The 24,554-nt window shown below is 42.2% G+C and overlaps 1 protein-coding gene across 4 annotated transcripts in view; it reads right to left on the reverse strand.

Moving 5' to 3' along the window:
* TET1 (tet methylcytosine dioxygenase 1) overlaps window positions 1–24,554 on the reverse strand; it is a 148,282-nt gene that overhangs the window by 42,363 nt on the left and 81,365 nt on the right. For all 4 annotated transcript variants that reach the window (XM_050805189.1, XM_050805188.1, XM_050805191.1 and 1 more), the window contains 3 exons: window positions 14,474–16,769; window positions 10,328–10,418; window positions 9,667–9,760 (listed from right to left, as the gene is read on the reverse strand). In XM_050805189.1, coding sequence (XP_050661146.1) covers window positions 9,667–9,760; window positions 10,328–10,418; window positions 14,474–16,769 — 2,481 coding nt within the window. The remainder of the gene's footprint in view (window positions 1–9,666; window positions 9,761–10,327; window positions 10,419–14,473; window positions 16,770–24,554) is intronic.

Here is a 24,554-nt window from a genome sequence, read left to right on the forward strand (position 1 = left end):
TGCACTCCAGCCTGGGCAACAAGAGTGAAATTCCGTCTCAAAAAAAAAAAAAAAAAAAAAAAAAAAAAAACGTTAAATTAAAAACCAAACTAAGTTGAAGTATACAAGCTGTAAATTATAATTTTTTAAAAAAAGATTATTTTTTAAAAGCAAAAAATAAGTCCCTGTAACACAATGTTATTTGTAAGGTTTCCAAAGGGAACAGGGTGCTTTGTCAGTGCCACAAATGTAGCATACAAATTCCAGATCAGATTCAGATCTAGGAGCAACATTCATGTCAAGTGTAGCGGGATCGTATCTTTCCAAAGAAACGTCACTTTTGAGTTTTATCAATAATCATACAAGAGACAAAGTAGACTAAATTTTTCAAAACAAAATTATGGCGGCCAACCCCTCCCAAGAAGTCACCAGTTAACATCATTTAAAGCTATCTACATATTACAAGAAAATGAGACTTTTACAATACAATTCAACCTTTGTAAAGGGGTTAATGACTGAGTTCACACAACGGGGTTCTGAAGTTTTGGTAATGTCTTGATCTGGCCAATGGTCACATGGGTATGTTTACTTTGCACAACTTCACTAGGCTGTACCTTATGATATGCACACTTTTCTGTGTGTATGTTATACTTGAATTAAAATTTCCTTAAAAATGAACTCTATAAGCGAGTAAACAAACTAACATAAAAAGAGTACTAATGGGCCGGGCGCGGTGGCTCATGCCAGTAATCCCAGCACTTTGGGAGGCCAAGGGAGGTGGATCACTAGAGCTTGGGAGTTCAAGACCAGCCTGACCAACATGGAGAAACTACTAAAAATACAAAGTTAGCCAGGCATGCTGGTGCATGGCTGTAGTCCCAGCTACTCGGGAGGCTGAGGCAGGAGAATTGCTTGAACCTGGGAAACAAAGGTTGCAGTGAGCCAAATTCGTGCCATTACACACCAGCCTGGGCAACAAGAGCAAAATTCCCATCTCAAACATAAATAAATAAATAATAATAATAATAGTAAGTCAGTTTAATATTATCGACAGTTAACATTAACTTCTTGCTCACTGACTAAATTTTATCACTGACAAATAAAATGGCTAGCTCACATTAGGAAGATATCGTAGGCACCAAACAAGTAGCCCAGGGTACCACCTCATCTCTTTATCTTCCTGTCATGATAATATACAAGGAGGTGCCTTATTGGGCAGAAACAAGCAGCACTATGGTATAGTTCAAAGATAACCAAGGCAGGTAATTAGGTAGAACCTTAGAAGAACTAACAAAGACAACAAAAAAGGGAATGGTTTTGAAGATTGGATAAATGTATAAATCCAAGAAAGACGTTTTGAGGACTTTTGCATACTTTAGCTTCACCCCTAAACTTGGGTCACATCAGACAAGAGGGGTAAATATAACATTCTCTTGCTGGGCGCAGTGGCTCATGCCTGTAATCACAGCACTTTGGGAGGCCAAGGTGGCTGGATCACTTAAGGTCAGGAGTTCAAGACCAGCCTGGATAACATGGTGAAACCCCACCTCCACTAAAAATACAAAAATTAGCTGAGCGTGGTGACACATGCCTGTAATCCCAGCTACTTGAGAGGCTGAAGCTGGAGAATGGCTTGAACCTGGAAGGCAGAGGGCCAAGATCACACCACTGTACTCTGTCCTGGGCAACAGAGAGAAACTTCATCTCAAAAGAAAAAAAAAGAAATCACTTGTAGGTATTCATTGCCACACCTGCTCTATTGACTAATACACAATTCCACAGAGGGGAACTAATCATACGATGCCCAATGTGAAGCACTCAGGCATTGGAGCCAACGAGGCCATCCACTGTTTGACTCTTCTCCCTACTTCTGCCATTACCCCAGAAGCTCAAGAGGGGAAGTATACAGTTATACTCCTGCCTCAGCCTCCTGAGTAGCTGGGATTACAGGCTCACACCACCACGCCCGGCTAATTTTGTATTTTTAGCAAAGACAGGGTTTCACCATGTTGGCCAGCCTGGTCTTGAACTCCTGGTCTCAAGTGATCCACCCGTGTCAGCCTCCCAAAGTGCTGGGTTTACAGGTGTGAGCCACCGCGCCTGGCCAGCTGGGAAATTCTTAAATGTGATTTACTCATGACATCCAGCTAATTTTTAAAATACTATTTTTTTGTGTTTTTTTCTTGAGACGGGCTCTCATGCTATCACCCAGGCTGGAGGGCAGTGGTGCAATCTCAGTTCACCGCAACCTCTGCCTCCCAGGTTCAAGCGATTCTCCTTGAACATCTAAGGTGCATCTAAGAAACTACACTACCGCCGGGCGCGGTGGCTCACGCCTGTAATCCCAGCACTTTGGGAGGCCGAGGCGGGCGGATCACGAGGTCAGGAGATCGAGACCATCCTGGCTAACACGGTGAAACCCCGTCTCTACTAAAAATGCAAAAAATTAGCTGGGCGAGGAGGCGGGCGCCTGTAGTCCCAGCTACTCGGGAGGCTGAGGCAGGAGAATGGCGTGAACCCGGGAGGCGGAGCTTGCAGTGAGCCGAGATCGCGCCATTGCACTCCAGCCTGGGCGACTAAGCGAGACTCTGTCTCAAAAAAAAAAAAAAAAAAAAAAAAAAAAAAAACTACACTACCTTTTTCTTCAAAATCTACTGAAGTACAAGATAACTTGTTCCTGACAAGATCCAAAGTGACAGCAGAGAAAAAGAGTCAAAAATCTCTGCCAAAGAGTATAATTATGTGAGAGTATTAATGACCACCTGGCAAGGAAACATTTCAAGAGAAGAATAAAACAGTGTTGAGAACATAGTCAAAACAATGTTAAGAATGGCTCAGAAAATGGTGCTAGCCAGTTAGAATTTTCTGTTAGACTTTTTGTGTGTGATCATTAAAAAGAGAAGTAATAGATCTCTCTTTGAAACAAAGAAGACAAGAGGGCTGTTGCGGTGGCTCACGCCTGTAATCCCAGCACTTTGGTAGGTGGAGGCCGGTGGATCACTTGAGGTCAGGAGTTTGAGACCAGCCTGGGCAACATGGTGAAGGCTGAGGCAGGAAAATTGGTTGAACCTGGGAGGCAGAGGTTGCAGTGAGCCGAGATTATGCCACTGCATTCAAGCCTAGGCAACAGAGCAAGATTTAAAAAAAAAAAAAAAAAGGAAGACAAAAGAAACACAACTTAAAAAAAAAAACAAAAACAGGCGGGGGGCAGTTTAGGATAGAACTCTAAAACTACTAACAAATCTAATCGTATACATGAAGATTTTAAAAAATGAAAGCATGAAATGATGCTTGATATAGATTAATGTTTTATAACAAGTACATCAAAAATGTACACTATCCAAGATGAAAAGTAAATTTGGAGCAATGTAATTCACTGACTGCATGTGTGTATTCCATTTCTTAGTTCAAAATTTTTGACCTTCATTTCCTCCCTCACCCACATATAGTCCACCCAATTGCACTAGTGTCATTCAAAATAACCTCACGGTAAAGTTCTACAAACTATGTAGAATACAGACAGATATAATTCTCTTTTTAAATTGTTTTGAAATTTTTCCCACCTTCCTTCATGGACTTTTTTAAATTCCAATTTTCATTCAACCTCTACCTAAAGTTCAAGCGTGGGGTGGACAAATCCAGCAGATTCCCAGCTCTAATCTTCAGTTTCTCATGCCTCAGAAAATAGCTAATGAATACCACAGCCATACTATTTAAAGATACCAATTCAAATTCAAGATACTCAACTTTCCGTTCTCTCTGTAGGCAGGGCTCATTCTTTCACTCAGGCTCATTCTTTCACTCAGGCTCATTCTTTCACTCAGGGTGAGGGAGGAGTGTAGTGAGGGAGGAGTGTAGTGGCCCGATATTGGCTCACTGCAACCTCCTCCTCCCAGGCTCAAGCAATCGTCCCGCCTCCCGAGTAGCTGGGACCACAGGCACACACCACCACAGTCGGCTAATTTAAAAAAATTTTTTGCCGGGCACAGTGGCTCACGCCTGTAATCCCTGCACTTTGGGAGGCTGAGGTGGGAGGATCACGAGGTGGGGAGATGGAGACCATCCAGGCTAACACGGTGAAACCCCGCCTCTACTGAAAATACAAAAACAGCCGGGCGTTGTGACGGGCACCTGTACTCCGAGCTACTCCGGAGGCTGAGGCAGGAGAATGGCGTGAATCCAGGAGGCGGAGCTTGCAGTGAGCCGAGATCGCGAGATCGCGAGATCGCGAGATCGCGCCGCTGCACTCCAGCCTCAGTGACAGAGCCAGACTTCGTCTCAAACAAACAAACAAAACAAAAAAAATGAAAAAAACAACCAAAAAAACTTATTTTATTTTCATAGAAATGCAATAGTATTGCTTGGTTTTGTTACCAAGATTACACTTTTGAATCGTCATTAGTAGACAGAAAATTTTTCTTTTTTCTTTTTCTTTTTCTTTTTTTTTTTTTGAGACGGAGTCTCTCTCTGTCGCCCAGGCTGGAGTGCAGTGGCCGGATCTCAGCTCACTGCAAGCTCCGCCTCCTGGGTTCACGCCATTCTCCTGCCTCAGCCTCCCGAGTAGCTGGGACTATAGGCGCCCGCCACCTCGCCCGGCTAGTTTTTTGTATTTTTTAGTAGAGACGGGGTTTCACCGTGTTAGCCAGGATGGTCTCGATCTCCTGACCTCGTGATCCGCCCGTCTCGGCCTCCCAAAGTGCTGGGATTACAGGCGTGAGCCACCGCGCCCGGCCCAGAAAATTTTTCATTACGTTGCTCAGCAGCTGTGCTTTATTTCATTTCTTATCATTGGATTATTTTTGCATTTGTGAAAAGAGCCAGGTATACATTAGTATACACTAAGGTATTCTCATTCTGAGAAGACATATTGCACAAGAGAAAATAAGAGCAATTTAAATACACGTGCTTCACGAAAAATGCCAAATACCTCTTGTACCTAATAATCCTAAGGATTTAAATAGAATGTTGCTGCTGGGCATGGTGGCTCACACCTATAATCTCATGGCTTTAGGAGCCTGGGGCAGGCAGAGGCTTGAGGCTGGGAGTTCAAGACAAGCTTGGGCAACATAGCAAACCTCGACTCTACAAAAAATAAGAAAAAATTAACCAGGCATGGTGGCACACCCCTATAGTCCTCGCTACTTCACAGGCTGACATGGGAGGATCACTCGAGCCTGGGAGTTCAAGACTGCAGTGAGCTATGATTGTGTTAGTGCAGTGATCACCAACCTTTTTGACACCAGGGACCCATTTCATGGAAGACAATTTTTCCACGGAGGTGGGGCCAGGGGCAGAGGTTTTGGGATGATTCAAGTGCATTACATTTATTGTGCACTTTATTTTTATTACTATTACATTGTAATATGTAATAAAGTAACTATACAACTCATCATAATAAAGAATCAGAGGTAGCCCTGAGCTTGTTTTCCTAAAACTAGACGGTCCCATCTAGGGGTGAGGGGGGACAGATTCAGCATCAGATTCTCATAAGGAAAGCACAACCTACATCCCTCACATGTACAGTTGACAAGAGGGTTTGCAGTCCTATAACAATCTAATCTCATTGCTGATCTGACAGGACTCAGAGCTCAGGTGGTAATACTAGCAATGAGGAGTGGCTGAAAATACAGATGAAGCTTCACTTGCTGTCCTGCCGCTCACCTCCTGCCGTGAAGTCAGGTTCTTATTGGCCCATGGCCCAGGGGTTGGGGTCCCCTGGGTTAGTGCACTCTAGTTCAGGTAACACAGACAGATGGATATCCAAAACCAACAAATAAAATTTCACTAGGGAAAAATACTAAATAGAAAGTTGCTACCAAAATCTTTAAGCTACAGGGTTTATATTTGCCTTCTTAAGGAAAAAGAAAAACCCAAAAAACTATACATTACAATTATTTACATCACTGTTGTTATTATTATATTAGAAAAGGTTTTAAAGACAGGAAAAAGAAATCACCCCCAATCCCACCAATAAGCCTAGTTGCCTTTCCTTCAGACTCACTGTAGGAGAAGCCAACTGCCACATTACGAGGACATATTCGTTCCTTGCCACTTAATAGACAAAGGAGTGAACAATTCAGAAATAGCTAACAGATACAGCTCAACAAATCTGTAACAACTATCAGCCCCAGATATTGGGAACCAATTGTGTGATTTATTTCAAATATACAAGGTATTATGGATAGGCCAGACACAAAAGAACAAAACAAAATAAAACTGTACTGTTTGAGAAATATATAACTAGCAGGGAAAGGTGGAGAGCAAGAAAATTATTACCACAAAGCCAGGATGGGAGATTTATAACTGTGGCTTCTGAGAATCTAGTTGATTTTCTTTTGTTTTTTTGTTTTTTTTTTTTGTAAAGCGATGTGGGGTCTTGCTATGCTGCTCAGGCTGGAGTGCAGTGGCTGGCTATGGATTCACAGGAGCCACCATAGTACACTGTGACCTTGATCTCCTGGCCTCAACCTCTCGAGGTGATAAAAGACACTGTAGTTTCCTCCTTGCTCTCTTTTGATCCACTCACTCTGGGGGAAACCAAGCTGCTGTTTTATGAAAACATTTAAGATGAGGAGGAACTGAGGCCTCCAGCCAACAGCCATCAAAGAGTTAAGGTCTCCTGTAAGAGAGCTTGGAATTGGGTCCTCTAGCTGCACCACCCTCCCCCCGTCAAGTTTTCAGATGATTGCATCCTCACAGGAGCCTATGCCAGAGGCACCACTTGGATTCCTAACCCACTAAAAATGAAGAGATGATACCTGTTTACTATTCAAAGATGCTGAACAGTGACAGATAAAGAATACAGGTTTTATCAGTTAATTCCTTAAATACTATATATAAAACATAAGCCAGATAACACATCTCTATCTAAAATACTTATAAGTTTTCATGTTACTCATGGGCTAAAACCGCAGCTCCTCACTATGGCCTACAAAATCATTCACCTTTTTACCCCCACCCAGTTCTATTAACTATCTCCTTAATTTCGTTTTTCGTTTTTTGTTTTTTGTTTTTTTTTGAGACAGAGTCTCGCTGTGTCGCCCAGGCTGGAGTGCAGTGGCCGGATCTCAGCTTACTGCAAGCTATGCCTCCCGGGTTTACACCATTCTCCTGCCTCAGCCTCCCAAGTAGCTGGGACTACAGGCGCCCGCCACCTCACCCAGCTAGTTTTTTGTATTTTTTTAGTAGAGACGGGGTTTCACCGTGTTAGCCAGGATGGTCTCAATCTCCTGACCTCGTGATCCGCCCATCTTGACCTCCCAAAGTGCTGGGATTACAGGCTTGAGACACCGCGCCCGGCCTATTTTGGGTTTTTTTTTGAGACAGAGTCTTACTCTGTCGCCCAGGCTGGAGTGCAGTGGCTTGACCTAGGCTCACTGCAACCTCCACCTCTTGGTTTCAAGCGATTCTCCTGCCTCAGCCGCCAGAGTATCTGGGACTACAGGCTCGCGCCACCACATCCAGCTATTTTTTTATTTCGAGTAGACACGAAATAGTTTTACCATGTTAGCCAGGATGGGCTCCATCTTCTGACCTCTGGTGATCTGCCCCCCTCGGCCTCCCAAAGTGCTGGGATTACAGGTGTGAGCCACTGCGCCCAGCCTATCCCCTTAATTTCAAATGACTCTGCTTAGATTTTTTTAATGTACTCTTATTTCTTAACCCAAGACCTTTGTTCGTGCTGTTTTCTCTGCTTAGGAGTGCTACTCCCTGCATATCCTCTGCGTACTTAGCTCCTTTTTGTCACTACTTTCTCAGCTTAAATGTTACCTTCCCTGAAACGCATTCCCTGACAACCCACGCTTTTTTTTTTTTTTGGAGAGTTTTGCTCTTGTTGCCCAGGCTAGAGTGCACTGGCCTGATCTTGGCTCACTGCAACCTCTGCCTCCCGGGTTCAAGCGATTCTCCTGCCTTGGTCTCCCAAGTAGCTGGGACTACAGGTGCCCACCACCATGCCCAGCTATTTTATGTATTTTTAGTAGAGACAGGGTTTCACCATGTTGGCCAGGCTGGTCTCGAACTCTGACCTCTGGTGATCTGGCCGCCTCAGCCTCCCAAAATGCTGGGATTACAGGCCTGAGCCACCGTTCCGGCCAACAACCCACACTTAATGGGAAAACTCTGGAAACATCCCCATGGGAAGAGAGAAACAAAGTAAGGAGACCATCATTACTAAAGCAATATAAAATTAGAGTTAGTCTGTTGGACTAACTGTATTAGAGGATACACAAGAGAAATATGTACAAAAACAAGAAACATGTAAATTCTACCTTAAATAAATTCTATCTTAAAACAGTCCTCAAGGACAAAAGAAGGCATACGCAAATGGAAAGATGCAATATGTGGAATAGGAAGACTGAACATGAAAATATATGTAAATTCTCCAAATTCTATTAATATGATTCCAATAAAAATACCAATAGAATTTTATTCTTGTAATGAAACATGGTGTTTATACATTAATATGATAAAATAAACCAGAATGGTCAGACCACTTTTGAAAAATTAAAAGGAATTAGCCTATTAGACATGGAAACATTATAAAATCTAAATAGAGCAATCTCATGCTGATTAAAGACAATAATTTAACACAATAGGGAATCTACACATATAAGCAAATACACATCAATAATGAAGGGATGTACAATTAAATGAGTGGTGTTGGATAACTGAGTAGCCATCTGGAGAAGTGTACATAGCTACCAATGCTCTAAACCAGGATAAATATAAAATACTTCAATATAGAAAAATAAAATAAAATCATTAAAATACTACAAAAGGAAATGAGAGATTTATAACCTACAAGTGGTAAAGGTTTTTCTAATTAAGACACAATATCCTAAAGCTATAAAAGATGAAAAAGCTGATTACAGTTAAAAAAAAAAAAAAAACTAACTGGTAAAACCACAACAAACTGAGAAAATATATTTGCAACTTTCATCACAAATGACCAATTTTCTTGAAAATCTATCAAAAAATCTGGCCAAGCACAGTGGCTCACGCCTGTAACCCCAGCACTTTAGGGGACTGAGGCGGGAGGATCACTTGAGCTCAGATGTTTGAGACCAGCCTGGGCAATGTAGCAAGACCTCCTCTCTACTTAAAAAAAAAAAAAAAAAAACGGCCGGGCGCGGTGGCTCAAGCCTGTAATCCCAGCACTTTGGGAGGCCGAGACGGGTGGATCACGAGGTCAGGAGATTGAGACCATCCTGGCTAACACGGTGAAACCCCGTCTCTACTAAAAAATACAAAAAACTAGCCGGGCGATGTGGTGGACGCCTGAAGTCCCAGCTACTCGGGAGGCTGAGGCAGGAGAATGGCGTGAACCCGGGAGGCGGAGCTTGCAGTGAGGTGAGATCCGGCCACTGCACTCCAGCCTGGGCGACATAGCAAGACTCCGTCTCAAAAAAAAAAAAAAAAAAATTGCTGGGTTTGGTGGCAAGTGCCTATAGTCTTAACTACTTGGGAGACCAAGGTGGGAAGATTGCTTGAGCCTGGGAGATCAAGGCTGCAGTGAGGTGTGATTGCACCACTGCAATCCAGCTGGGGCAACCAAGACTCTGTCTCAGAAATTAAATAAACAAATGAATAAATAAAATAAAGCTCACTCTGGCTATTGTAAAAGTATAAATATCAGCTCTGGAATAACAAGCTTCAAAAAAATATATATAAACAGGAAATACTTACCCACTTAGCAATTGGACACCCATGAGAGCTTTTCCCTTCTTTACCGGTGTACACTACTATTTCTATCCTTATTGCGTTTCCTTTTTGACCATACCTGAGTATAAAACACAGTGAAGGGAATGTACTAATTAATTGCAATCTGTACTTGAAGGCTTTGGCTTTGAAGATCTTAATGTATTTAAGATATAGATGTACAGAAGCTCAAAAATCAAACACTCCTCATAATTTACTTTTGTTAAACATTTGCTTTTGTGTGGCAGGTATTTTAATTTGTTAACCAGTCCTACTCACTTATCCTTAAAGATCACTCTTTAAAAAATAGGCTGACTGCAAGACAAGCAATGGGAATGTAGGGTATGCAGTGTCAAGGGTGGTAATTTGACCTATTTCTACCATTATACAATAATATAAAAAGTACTTCTGAATTTATCAAAGACAATTAGTCTTGTTTTGTGGGTGCTCTTTTATGTGCCCAACAGCTTGTATGATGGGTGGCTCAGTAGGGACATGAGGACACCCCTCTTTTGTTGGGCCCTAAGAAACATCCAACCCATACTCCTGAATGTTTTTCAATCACGGCGTTTGTTCTTAGGGATGATTTATCTCCATTGAGTCAGATTCACAGTAAAAATGATTTTAACAGGGAAGCGTATTTCCTCACCTATTCTCCATGATTTCCCTGACAGCAGCAACACTTGGTCCTGCCCCAAGGTGTGTATAATATGGGCCTTTGTCTTTTTGTATAACTCGATCTGTGGAAGGAATAAGATTATTAGACCCAAAGCTTTACAGAATTGCATAGGGGACAGGAGAAGCTATTTTTATACTTTTTGTTCCCCCTCAATTCAGAACCACGAATCTTGACAAGGTTTTGGTAAGACTTGATAATTAAAGTCAAGGACAATAGCCCATGGAATTTAACTTTTAATGTTCCTTTCTTCCTGCCCCTAACGAATTCTTTCTTCCTCTGAAAATCAGAGGAGAAAAAAAATATTTTAAGATGTGGGTCATATTTATACTCCTATCTCCTGCTTAAAAAAAATCTGTATTAATTGAGGTGTGATATTAAAAGTTATCCAAGAACAATGTTAAAGGTTGCCCTCAGAATCCTATTAAAAAATTGAGCAATTTCATTGCAGACAATTTTATTCAACTACACACTTGCACAATTACAAAAGAATGTTCCTTGTTACCAATATTTGTAATATCAAAAAGAGCAAAACACTCCTAACATCTGTCAATAACATGTGGTTTAAATAAATTATGGGATGTTTATATAGTGGAATACAATAAATCGATTGAAACAATAATATTTATAAAACATTTAAAAATCCATGATATCATTATATTAGAAAACCAAGTAGAAAGATTGTTTTAAATGTTTGTAAAAATGGAAACAAAATTAAAATCAATAATGTTCTTTTGTATAGAATGGGAGTATGGGAAGATGTTTGCATCATATTTCTGCACCACTTGAATTTTTGTGAGCATGAATTTTGTTTCTTAAAAAATGCTATTTTTAACTTGGCCCCTTAGACTCATGTGTAACAAGAATTACTGGGGAATTACTGCATTTCATGAATTTCTAGCCATGAAATTCTACACCAAAAACAGCTGAGTCCACTGCAGGTACTTATTCAACTCTGAATGCCCAGCTGTCTATTTCTGTATGCTGTGACTAGTTATTTTGCATAAGGAAAGGGTCTTCAAACTAGACAATCATCCTTTTAGAACCATGCACATAGGAAAAGCAGTCTAGCTCAGGTATATAAACTTTAAAGGCTCGTATTTGTTGAACTACAGGCCTTATTTCCATTTGTAAGGATATTTAGAAAAGTGTTCTCTCCCCCAACCTTTTCCTTTTTTTTTGAGATGGAGTCTCGCTATGTCGCCCAGGCTAGAGTGCAGTGGCGCGATCTCGGCTCACTGCAAGCTCTGCCTCCCAGGTTCACACCATTCTCCTGCCTCAGCCTCCCGAGTAGCTGGGACTACAGGCGCTCACCACCATGCCCGGCTAACTTTTTGTATTTTTTAGTAGAGATGGGGTTTCACCGTGTTAGCCAGGATGGTCTCAATCTCCTGACCTCATGACCTGCCCGCCTCAGCCTCCCAAAGTGCTGGGATTACAGGCGTGAGCCACTGCACCCGGCCGAAAAGTGTTCTCTCTTATATAATTCACATTTATTAAGCACCAGAGTGTACGTTATAAGGATTGGTTTTGGAGTTGAGACTGCTGTCTCTGAGTCCCAGTTCAGTTACTGGACAGCTATGAAATTCTCTGTGCCTTGGTTTCTGCATTTGTATAATGGGGATAATAAGCCCTCCCTTTGAAGAGTTGCTGTGAACATTACAAGTCAAAGCAAGGCACAATATCAGACTTGTAGTAAGAGCTCCAGAATGGAAGCCATTATCATGATCATATTCTTCTCTCCTTAATTCAAGGACCTTGTTCTCCCAATTCAACTCCACTAGACAGCATTGTCACTCTTTCCAAATTGTGAGATTCTTCTCAGAACAGCCTATCCTTGGTAACTGGCACATGGTAGTTTGTCAAAACTGTGCGTTAGCTGGTGTGGTGGTTCACGCCTGTAATCCCAGCACTTTAAGAAGCTGAGGCACGAGGATCACTTGAGCCCAGGAGTTCAAGACCAGTCTGAGTAACAAAGTGAGACCCTATATCCACAAACAAACAAAACAAAAACCTAAAAAACATTATGTATTGAACAATGAGCAGAGAAATGGAAGGATATTATTTCAGAACAATGTGTACTTCGGAAAAACAAGAATTCAGTATTATTATTACTACACAACACTATTTTTTCTACTGTTGTTAAAAAATCAGTGTGAAGGCCGGGCGCGGTGGCTCAAGCCTGTAATCCCAGCACTTTGGGAGGCTGAGACGGGCGGATCACGAGGTCAGGAGATCGAGACCATCCTGGTTGACACGGTGAAACCCTGTCTCTACTAAAAAATACAAAAAAAAAACTAGCCGGGCGAGATGGCGGGCGCCTGTAGTCCCAGCTACTCGGGAGGCTGAGGCAGGAGAATGGCGTGAACCCGGGAGGCGGAGCTTGCAGTGAGCCAAGATCACGCCACTGCACTCCAGCCTGGGCGGCAGAGCGAGACTCTGTCTCAAAAAAAAAAAAAAAAAAAAAAAAAAAAAAAAAAAAAAATCAGTGTGATGTACTTATCCTTCCCATTGAACCACCCACTTCTAATAAAAACATCACCTTTGGTCAAGGCAAATCTTGAGTCTTTGTGATTTGGAGCCATATTTTAAGTAAGACTTCTAATAACTAAACCTATTTGGATGAGGTTCAAAACAGATTTTTTCACAAAAAATTTATTCTATCATAGTTGTATGGTAAACAAAATAATGGGGCTTCAAGCAGCCTAACGAACTTTAATGACACAATCTATTTAATTTCCCTATTTTTTACAGCTATATTAGAGTCAACAGGTTTCTTAGAAGAGTGCTTACCTGAAATTTGACCACACACAGTAACTAATCAGTACAGGATTCAAATTAAGCTTTCACATGTTTCAAATACTGAGGAAATTTCTCATAAGATCTGCCTGAGAATCTTTACCCAGCAAGATTTTCTCAGAGCTTTTAACACACTACTAAAACTAATTGGTTCAGAATGTTCTCTTTCAATGACTCCTAAGGCACAAAAATGTAGAAATACATTGGTTAGGGATCAGTCCATGAGTCAGCTATTAGCACATGACTCATGTTAGCACACTGGTTATTCTTTGATTTTTTGAAATAGGAAATCAGTATTAAACAAATTTGTTAATATGTTAAAATTCAAAAAGGTTTATGAATTCTTCAAGTGGCCAAGATTATGGAATTTCTTTATACGCAGGTACACTTTGTATTGCAGAGAAATAGAAATATATTATTTCAGAATATCAAGTGCTCTTTGGACAAAAAAGACAGTATTAGATCTTGTACTGGATAGAGCATAAAAGCACTAGACACTGAAAAAGACATAAACCAGCTTCAATTCTAGAGTAGGATGGCAACTGCCAGCTATATATTTTATAACTGTTAACTTATACATATGTTTTACATTCTCTATATGTATCTTCTATTTCACACACAAAAAAATATAATGAAAGGCTTGTAAGTTGAAATTTGTTTGAATATAGGAAAAATAAATAAACCGTAATAAACTATTAAGTTATCTCTTTTTTTTTTTTTTTGAGACAGGGTCTCGCTCTATTGCCCAAGCTGGAGGGGAGTGGTGCAATCTCGGCTCACTGTAACCTCTGCCTCCTGGGTTCAAGTGATTCTCCTGCTTCAGCCACCTGAGTAGCTGGGATTGCAGGTGTGCACCACCATGCTCAACTAATTTTTGAATTTTAAGTAGATACAGGGTTTCACCATGCTGGCCAGGCTGGTATCGAACTCTTGACCTCGAGTGATCCATCTGACTTGGCCTCCCAAAGTGTTGGGATTACAGGCAAGAGCCACTGTACCTGGCCTAGGAAATTCATTCTTATGCTACGCACAATAAATTGACAGACATTCAGCCTTGAGAGAAATATCAGCCTATTTTTCCACTTCAGCAGGTTTACCTTTTCCAAATTTGTTTTTCCAAATTATAAGTTGAATATTCCATTCTTGTGAGCAGAACCAAAAGGTCCCACAGAAAAATGGTTATAGATTTACTTAATCCATCTTAGTTAGAGTAAGAATGGGGAAAAAATATCACACAAAAAGAGATGAATCAGAATTTGCTTGTCATGATTGAGGTAATTTGTGCAGGTGAAATAAGAACACATCCACACAAGTACTCACCAAGACAGTTGCAGGTGGGCAGTTCAGAATCTTTAGTTACAGACACTAGGTTTTTTGTAGGGTTAGTAAAGAAGTTCATAGCATAATCATTAAAATTTTTCTGTGCACTGTCCACTGTGGAAAACTCTGATGTTCCAACACTGGATGAACACACTTCCTCTTCACTTTTGGTAGAAACCACTGTAATTCCACCTGAACACACTACATTTACATTCCTGAGAGTTAGTGCTGACTCCGGTAAGGGTGTTTCTTGAGAGATACCAGGCAAGGTTGGTAGTCTCTGATCCATGAGTTGCTCCTTAACAACCTGCTGAAACCGTATTTGGTCATCGCCTGCCATCACGTTAGCACACTGGTGAGGCGGAGAGGAGGGCTGGGTCAAAGGATGGGCTTTCTGATTGGCATTCACCGTTAACTGTACCTGAGAATTATAAGCTTTATCAGTGAATGCCTTCCCGTTGGATTCCGTTTTAAGATGAAATAAGCTGAGTGAATCCAATGGTTCAACCTTCATCTTTTCCTCTGCTGATTCAGGGTATCTCTGTAATTTTATCTGAGTGAGTGGAGGAAATACTGTTTTGGGTTGCATAATGGACCTCGTTTGAGCCAGTGGTTTCCATATTTTGGTTGAGGAAGAAATTTTCCCAAATACAGTAGGAAAATCATGGGGACAAAATTGCCCAAAATTTTGAAATTTCGATGCTATCCAAATGTCGCATATTGTGCCATACATGTAGGACAACTTTTCCCACTTCTGCTGATCATTTTCTTGATAACTTACAACTGTGGGCTTCTTTTTCCGCCGTTCTCTTGATGGGGTGGATTTTGTCTTTTTCTGGGTTGGGTTCTTTTGCTTTGTTAATGATGAACCATGATTATTGTGTACACTTGAAGGCGGTTTCTGTTGTATTGTGCCCTTCTCCTGATTGTATTTTTGCTGTGCATTACACGTGACAAGGCTTGTTGGTGTACTTTCAACATTTTTGTCCTCTGATTTTATGTAATTGAACTTAATTATTGAAGCAAGTTGTGTCAACTGTGTTGCAACGTCTTCCTCAATTTGAGTATGGGTTGCATCCTGGCATGATAGATCATCTGAGTCCAAATTTTTGCTGCTGTCCAGTAACTGGTTGCAATACTCCACTTCATTATTTCTTGGTGGCAATTGATGCAAATCATTGGAACAATTGTCAAGAGTTATTATCCCTTGAGCAATACTTTTATTGGTGTCAATCTTGGGTGAATTTGATTTTGGTATAAAAAGAGATAATGAATTGGTGACTTTTGAATATTCATGTGACTTTGTGGATGCTTGGTTAGTAGCTGAGCTGATATGTGAGTTGGCTTGCCCATTGAAAACCACCGTGTTGCATGAACTTTGTTTTTCCAAAGATGGACAGTGATGAAGTTTTTGTGGCTCTCCTTGTAAGTTTGGGTCTTGGAGGTCTTTTCTTACAGTGTAAAGGATAGCTTTGCAGCTATTAAGCAAACTGGCTGTTCTCTGCTCTGATTCTTCATCCTTCTCTGACTTTGATGGGGAGGAATTCTCTGACGGGGCTTCTGAGAGTTGAGTCAGGGCCTCTATGGCTACCACTTGCTCCAATGTTAATCTCCTATCTTTCATTAACGATAAGAGACTTGGTTGAACGGGAGATCCATCTTTTGGTTCTTTACTTGTTATATTCTCAGGAGTTTTTGGTTGATCACCTTCATTGTGTATACTAGCATGACGATGTATGTTGGAGTGTGAAGAATGTGGAATGGAATTGCAGTTAAAGCCAGGCTGCTGGAAAACTAAAACGTTACTTCTCCCCTTGAGATGATCACAACTCATATCAGTAGCAACGGAGCTCATAGCGTTATTATGGTTTGCAGTGTCTTTTAGGAATTTATAAGAACTGTTTTCCAATGTCTTGCCGAATTCTTCAATGTTGAATTTTTTAAATGAAACATTTGTTTCAGCTGGTAAATAGTGTACATGTTTAATGCCATTTCTTATGGTTTGTACAAACAATTTTGGAGATTTGGTTTGTTTCTTGTCAACTTCAGAGTTTTTCGATTTTTCAGCTTCTGGGACATTAGCACTAAAATCTCCTTTCACATGATCAGTTAAATGTGATTTCTTGTTTTGTGTCCACTTCTCCACCTCGATGCCTGTCATGCTGTCTTCATTTTTAGTTACATTTTCAACAGGATGTGGGTTCAATTCCAATTTTTGTTCTTCCCCATGACCACATCTACTGTAGTCCATGGATTCTGACTTGGGGCCATTTACTGGTTTGTTGTCAAAATCTGCCTGTAAAACACAGAAATTACTCATGTCATCTACTTAAATATCTGAATAACAGCCATAAGAAGATTAAAATGTAATAGCAAGTAAATGTAAAGCCCCTGTGGATACAGCCTAAAATATTATTTTCGCTTTTTACATGTTCAGTGAAGTCATAAAATACCAAAAGGGCATAATATACAAAAAGAAAAGACAACTAGGGTAGGCGTAGTGGCTCAACACCTGTAATTCCAGCACTTTGGGAGGACAAGATGAGAGGATCGCTTGAGCCCAGGAGTTCAAGACCAGCCTGAGCAAGATGGTGAAACCCAGTCTCCAGCAAAAATACAAAAAAAAAATTAGTCAGGTATGGTGATGCACACCTGCAGCCCCAGCTACTCGGGAGGCTGATGGTGACAGCATCGCTTCAGCACAGGAGGTGGAGGTTCCAATGAGCCAGAACTGTGCTACTACACTCCAGCCTGGGTGACAAAGTGAGACCTCTTCTCCAAGAAACAAAAGCAAAGGCCAGGGGTGATGGCTCACACCTGTAATCCCAGCACTTTGGGAGGCCGAGGTGGGCAGATCACGAGGTCAGGAGTTCAAGACCAGCATGGCCAATATGGGGAAACCCTGTCTGTACTAAAACTACAAAAATTAGCAGGACGTGGTGTAGTCCCAGCTTCTTGGAAGGCTAAAACACGAGAATCGCTTGAACCCGGGAAATGGAGGTTGCAGTGAGCCAAGATCATGCCACTGTGCTCCAGCCTGGGCGACAGAGCAAGACTCTGTCTCAAACAAACAAACAAACAAACAAACAAAAACAAACCCCACAGAACTATCAAAATATCATACCTGCTGATATTTTGATGTGTTCATTTTTCCCCCAAATAGTATTTTTAAAGTTAAAAAAAAATTAAAATAAAAAGTTTCTTTGTAGAGACAGGGTCTTACTATGTTGCCCAAGCTGTTCTCTAACTTGTGGGCTCCAGCAATCCACTCACCTTGGCCTCCAAGTAAAAATTTAAACTAGGCCACGTCTGTACTTGACCTAGGAGGCAGAGGTTGCAGTGAGGCGAGATTGCTCTGCTGCACTCAGGCCTGGTGACAGAGCAAGACTCCAACTCAAAAAATAAAAAATAAATAATAATTTAAAAAATTTAAACTATAGGCTGGGCCCAGTGGCTCATGCCTGTAATCCCAGCACTTTGGGAGGCTGAGGCAGGCAGATCACAAGGTCAGGAGTTTGAGACCACCCTGGCCAATATGGTGAAACCTCATCTCTACTAAAAATACAAAAAAAATTAGCCAGGCATGGTGGTAGGCACCTATAGTCCCAGCTAATCGGGAGGCTGAGGCAGGAGAATCCCTTGAAACTGAGAGGTGTTGGTTGCAGTGAGCCAAGATTGTGTCATTGCATTCCAGCCTGGGTGACTGAGTGAGACTATCTCTTAAAAAAACAAAAAACAAGCCAGGCGCGGTGGTTCAAGCCTGTAATCCCAGCACTTTGGGAGGCTGAGACGGGTGGATCACAAGGTCAGGAGATCGAGACCATCCTGGCTAACACGGTGAAACCCCGTCTCTAATAAAAAATACGAAAAAATAGCCGGGCGAGGTGGCGGGCGCCTGTAGTCCCAGCTACTCGGGAGGCTGAGGCAGGAGAATGGCGTGAACCCGGGAGGCGGAGCTTGCAGTGAGCTGAGATCCGGCCACTGCACTCCAGCCTGGGTGACAGAGCGAGACTCCGACTCAAAAACAACAACAACAACAACAACAAAAAACCCCACAATTTAAACTACTTTTACATCAGTAATGTTCATTAGACAATATCTATTTTATTTATTTATTTTTATTATATGTTTTAATTAATTAATTTTTTTTTTTCAGACAGAGTCTTGCTCTGTTGCCCAGGCTGGAGTGCAGTGGTATGATCTCAGACCACCGCAACCTCTGCCTCCTGGGTTCAGGCAATTTTCCTCCTCAGCCTCCCAAGTAGCTGGGATTACAGGTGCCCGCCACCACACCGAGCTAATTTTTGTATTTTTAATAGAGATGGGTTTCACCATGTTGGCCAGGCTGACCTCTGGTGATCTGCCCACCTCAGCCTCCCAAAGTGCTGGGATTACAGGTGTGAGCCACCGTGCCTGGACATACCTATTATTTTGACACAAACTGTTTTCAAATAGAACATACACATAGAAAGGTGTACAAATCACAAGTATACAGCTTTTTAAATTTTCACAAAATGAGTTGTTAAGTATACTTATAGTCCATTCTCATTGTATAGTAAGTTCACTGATTAAATACATAACAAGGTTATCATTTTTTCTGCTGGACATGGGCATTGGGTTATTTTTAGTGTTTGGGTCTTTAAAGTAACTGCTATAGTTTCAATTTCCTTCCTTCCTCCCTCCCTCCGTCCCTCCTTCCTTTCTCAGGGTCTCACTCCGTCAAAGGAAGGAGTGAGTGCAGTGGCACAATCACGGTTCACTGTGGCTTCAACCTCCCAGGCTTACATGTTCCTCCTAGCTCAGCGTCCCGAGTAAGCTGGGACCACAGGTACGTACCACCATGTCTGGTTAATTTTTCTGTATTTGTTGTAGAGACAGGATATCACCATGTTGCCCAGGCTGGTCTCAAAACTCCTGGATTCAAGTGGTCTGCTCACCTTGACCTCCCAAAGTGCTGGGACTACATGCATGAGCCACTGCACCCAACCTAATTTTTCTTATTGAGATGAATTTACATGACATGAAATCCATCACTTTACAATTGAAAAGTATACAATTCAGCTGGGCGTGGTAGCTCATACCTGTAATCCCAGCACTTTGGAAGGCCTAGACAAGCGGATCACCTGAGGTCAGGAGTTCAAGACCAGCCTGGCCAACATGGCAAAACCCTTCTCTACTAAAAATACAAAAATTAGCTGGACGTGGTGGCGGGTGCCTGTAATCCCAGCTACTCAGGAGGTTGAGGCGGGAGAATCGCTTTAACACGGGAGGCAGAGGTTGCAGTGAACCAAGATTGTGCCATTGTACTCCTGCCCGGGCAACAAGAGTGAAACTCAGAAGAAGAAGAAAGAAGAAGAAGGAGAAGGGGAAGGGGAAGAGGAAGGGGAAGAAGAAGAAGAAGAGGAGGAGGAGGAGGAGGAGGAGGAAGAAGAAGAAGAAGGAGAAGAAGAAGAAGAAGAAAAGTGTACAATTCAGTGGTTTTTAGTTTATTTGTACTGTTATGCAACCATAGCCATTCTCTACTTCCAGAGCATTTTCAAAACCCCAAAGAGAAATGCTGTGCCCTGTTTAAGCAATAGCTCCCTATTCCCTCCTCTAATCCTTATTTATCTACTGTCTTTTCTTTTTTTTTTTTTTTGAGACAAGGTCTCACTCTGTTCCCCAGGCTGGAGTGCAGTGGCACGATAACGGCTCACTGTAGCCTCGAAGTCCCAGGCTCAAGTTATCCTTCTACCTCACCCTCCTGAGTAGCTGGGTCTACAGGCGCCTGTAACCATGTCTGGTTAATTTATATTTTTCCTATTTTTTGTAGAGACAGGGTCTCTCTATGTTGCCAAGCCTGATTTTGGAGTGCTGGGCTCAAGCAAGTCTCCTGCCTCAGCCTCTAGAGAAGCTGCGACTACAGACTAATTTTGAAAAACCTTGAAACAGCTCATCAGATATACCACAGGAATTGAGACAGTGGAGTGTTTCCATTGATATTAATTGTAAAAAGAATGATAACTCCAATTACACAGTATATACACATTTGAAAACTTCATATTGTACACGATAAATATATACAATATTTCTTTGTAAATTCAGTAAAAGAATGAATGAAAAAACAATGAGCCAGGTGCAGTGGTATGAACCTGTAGTCCTACCTGCTGGGTAGGCTGAGGTTAGAGGATCCCTTGAGACTGGGAGTTCAAGGCTGCAGTGAGATACTATTATGCCACTGTTCCCCAGCCAGGTTAAAAAAATGAGACACCATCTCAATAAATAAATAAATAGGCCGGGAGCAGTGGCTCATGCCTGTAATCACAGCACTTTGGGAGGCAAATGCAAGTGGATCACGAGGTCAGATAGAGACCATCTTGACCAACATGGTGAAACCCCGTCTCTACTAAAACACACAAAAAAATTAGCCAGGCATGGTGGTGCACACCTGTACTTCCAAGTACTCGAGAGGCTGAGGCAGGGGAATCGCTTGAACCTGGGAGGCGGAGACTGCAGTGAGCAGAGATCACACCACTGCACTCCAGCCTGGCGACAGAGCGAGAATCCGTCTCAAAAAAATTTAAAAAATTAAAAAATGGTAATCTCTTGGGAATAGGAGACCACTAGACTAGGTTGCCTAAGGAGATGTGAACTGGCCTAGGTCACAAACATAGAAATTCAACACTATAACTGATCAGTGATGGAATCACTGCACTCCAGCCTGAGCAACAAAGTGACACCCTGCCTCTTAGGCAGGAGAATCACTCGAACCCAGGAGACAAAGGTTGCAGTGAGCCAAGATTATGCCATTGCACTCTAGCTTGGGGAGTAAGAGTGAAACTTCATCTCAAAAAAAAAAAAAAAAAAAAAAAAAAAAGAACAAAAATGCCTAAGATTAAACAGATTATCATGTTGCCAAAAGACACACTGTTTACACCAAGGTTCAGCAAACTTTTCTGTAAAGGGTCAGATAGTAAATATTTTAGGCTTCATGTGCCATACAACCTGTCACAATTACTCCTGTTGTATCTAGTAAGCAGCCTCACAAATATTATGCAAACTAATGAGTGTGGTAGTATTGCAATAAGTCTATTTATGGACACTAAAATGCAACCATCATATAAATATTACATGTCACACACATACACAAGAGATGTAAGAAAAGGAATATTCATGCCTGCAATCCCAGCACTTTGGGAGGCCGAGGTGGGCAGATCAGAGGTCAGGAGATCAAGACTGTCCTGGCTAACACGGTGAAACCCTGTATCTCCTAAAATACAAAAAATTAGCCGGGCATGGTGGCGGGCGCCTATAGTCCCAGTTACTTGGGAGGCTGAGGCAGGAGAATGGGGTAAACCCTGGAGGCGGAGCTGGTAGTGAGCCGAGATCGTGCCACTGCACTCCAGCCTGGGCGAGAGAGTGAGACTCTGAGAAGAGGACAGGACAGGACAGGACAGGACAGGACAGGAAAGGAAAGGAAGAAGGAAGGAAGGAAGGAAGAAAGAGGGAGGGAGGGAGGGAGGGAAGGAAGGAAGGGAAGAAAGAAAGGAACAAAGAAAGAAAAAGAATACTTAGTCCAGGCATGGTGGATCACGAGAGGTCAGGAGTTCAAGACCAGCCTAGCCAAGATGGTGAAACCCCCTCTCTACTAAAAATACAAAAATTAGCTGGACGCAGTAGCAGGTGCCTATAATCCCAGCAACACGGGAGGCTGAGGCAGGAGAATCACTTGAACCTGGGGGCAGAGGTTGCACTGAGCCAAGATTGAGCCACTGCACTCCAGCCTCAGCGACAGAGTGAGACTCCGTCTCAAAAAAAAAAAAAAAAAAAAAAAAAAAAAAACTTTAAAGGTAGAGAAAGTCTTCCAAAGCATGAGTAAAAGGTGAGACGCTATAAAATAAATGACAGGCAGGGCATGTCGGCTTCCGCCTGTAGTATCAGCACTTTGGGAGGTCGAGGCAGGCGGATCATCTGAGGTCAGGAGTTCAAGACCAGCCTGACCAACATGGTGACACCCCCATTCTACTAAAAAGACAAAAATTACCCGGCGAGGTGGCACATGCCTGTAAATCCCAGCTACTCGGATGGTAAAGCATGAGAATCGCTTGAACTCGGGAGAAGGAGGTTGCAGTGAGCCGAGATAGCACCACTCCACTCCAGCCTGGGCGACAGGCCGAACCTCCATCTCAAAAAAATAAAAAGTTACTAGTGTTTAACACTAATAGGATTGCAAAAAGAGAAGTCTTAGTTTTTGACTCGATACTTTCAATTTTACAGATGTGCATATCCAAGAACACTGAGAACTTCAATGTTTGTATTTATCTATAAGAAAGATCTTGAGGTCCTTCTAAGATTTGTGTACGTAAAGGGCGGGACACAGCAGCTCACACCTGGATTCCCAGCACTTTGGAAGGTCGTGGCAGGTAGACTTGACTCCAGCATGCTTGAAGTTTGAAACCAGCCTGGGTGACATAGTGAAGCTCGGTCTCTACTAAAAATTAGCCAAGCGTGGTTGTGCTCGCCTATCGTCCCGAAGCGGGAGGATCACGTGAACCAGGGAGCCGAGGGCGAACCACTGCACTGCAGCCTGGGCGACAGAGACCCTGTCTAAAATAATACTTCTTCTTCTTCTTCTTCTTCTTCTTATTATTATTATTATTATAGTAATCTCCGAGACGGTCTCGCTTATTATTATTATTATTATTATTATTATTATTATTATTATAGTAATCTCCGAGACGGTCTCGCTCTGTCGCCCCGGCTGGAGTGCAGTGGTGAGATCTCGGCTCACTGCAACCTCCGTCTCCCAGGTTCAAGCGATTCTCCGACCTCAGCCACCCGTGTAGCTGGGATTACAGGCTCGCACGACCACACCTAGCTAATTTTTGTGTTTTTAGGAGGGACTGGGTTTTGCATCTTGGCCAGACTGGTCTCGCACTCCTGACCTCAGGTGATCCGCCTGCCTAGGATCACCACTACACTCTAGGCAGGCGGATCACCACTACACTCTAGCCTGGGCAACAGAGTGAAACTCTGTCTTAAAAAAGAAAAATCTTCATAAGACATTCGCATTAATTAATGAGCTTAATTAAGAACTCTTGAGCTTTGTTATTAGTTATATTTCATATCTTTTTTTTTTTTTTGAGACGGAGTCTTGCCCTGTCGCCCAGGCTGGAGTGCAGTGGAGCTATCTCAGCTCACTGCAAGCTCCGCCTACCGGGTTCACGCCATTCTCCTGCCTCAGTAGCTGGGACTACAGGCGCCCGCCGCCACACCCGGCTAAATTTTTGTATTTTTAGTAGAGACGGGGTTTCACCATGTTAGCCAGGATGGTCTCGATCTCCTGACCTCATGATCCACCCACCTCGGCCTCCCAAAGTTCTGGGATTACAGGCAGGAGCCACCGAGCCCTGCCTGTTTCATATCACTTTTAAAAATTATCCTAAGACGAGAACTTGCTCTGGGACTATCCTACCCACTCTGAATCAAGAATAATGCTGAACTCCTTAGATCAAGTCTGGGTCTAGTAGTTCCCAAGCCTGCTCCATTTTCTCACTTTTCCAGATTCCCATTGTCTTGATAATCTTATACCCAGTCTAAAGGAGCAATGTGGTGTTTTATTCTGAAATGACCAAGTCATTTGAACAGAATCTGACTATAGCCCCTCCGCCACGAACACACAGACACACACACAGTAAACCGAGATGGCACCACTGCACTCCAGCCTGGGGGCAACAGAATGAGGCTCTGTCTTTAAAAAAAAAAAAAAGAAAGAAAGAAAGAAAACAACTGGCTACCCACCGAAGATTCACCTAAGGAGAAATCTAAAATGAACATTTAAGGCAAAAACAACAAAAATATCTTCAAAGAAGACCTGTACAACAGTTTTTCCCAAAGTTTTTCCAACAACTTTATTTTCCCAAAGAAGTGAAATGAACTAATTTGACTAATTCAGAATTTCAGCCATCAATTTATTTTTCCTTTTTTTGGGATAAAAAGAAAGCTGTCCGGGAGCAGTGAATCATGCCTATAATCCCAGAACTTTGGGAGGCCGAATCACCAGAGGTCAGGAGTTCAAGACCAGCCTGGCCAACACAGTGAA

Source organism: Macaca thibetana, chromosome 9, assembly GCF_024542745.1.
Source record: "Macaca thibetana thibetana isolate TM-01 chromosome 9, ASM2454274v1, whole genome shotgun sequence".
Classification (NCBI taxonomy): domain Eukaryota; kingdom Metazoa; phylum Chordata; class Mammalia; order Primates; family Cercopithecidae; genus Macaca; species Macaca thibetana.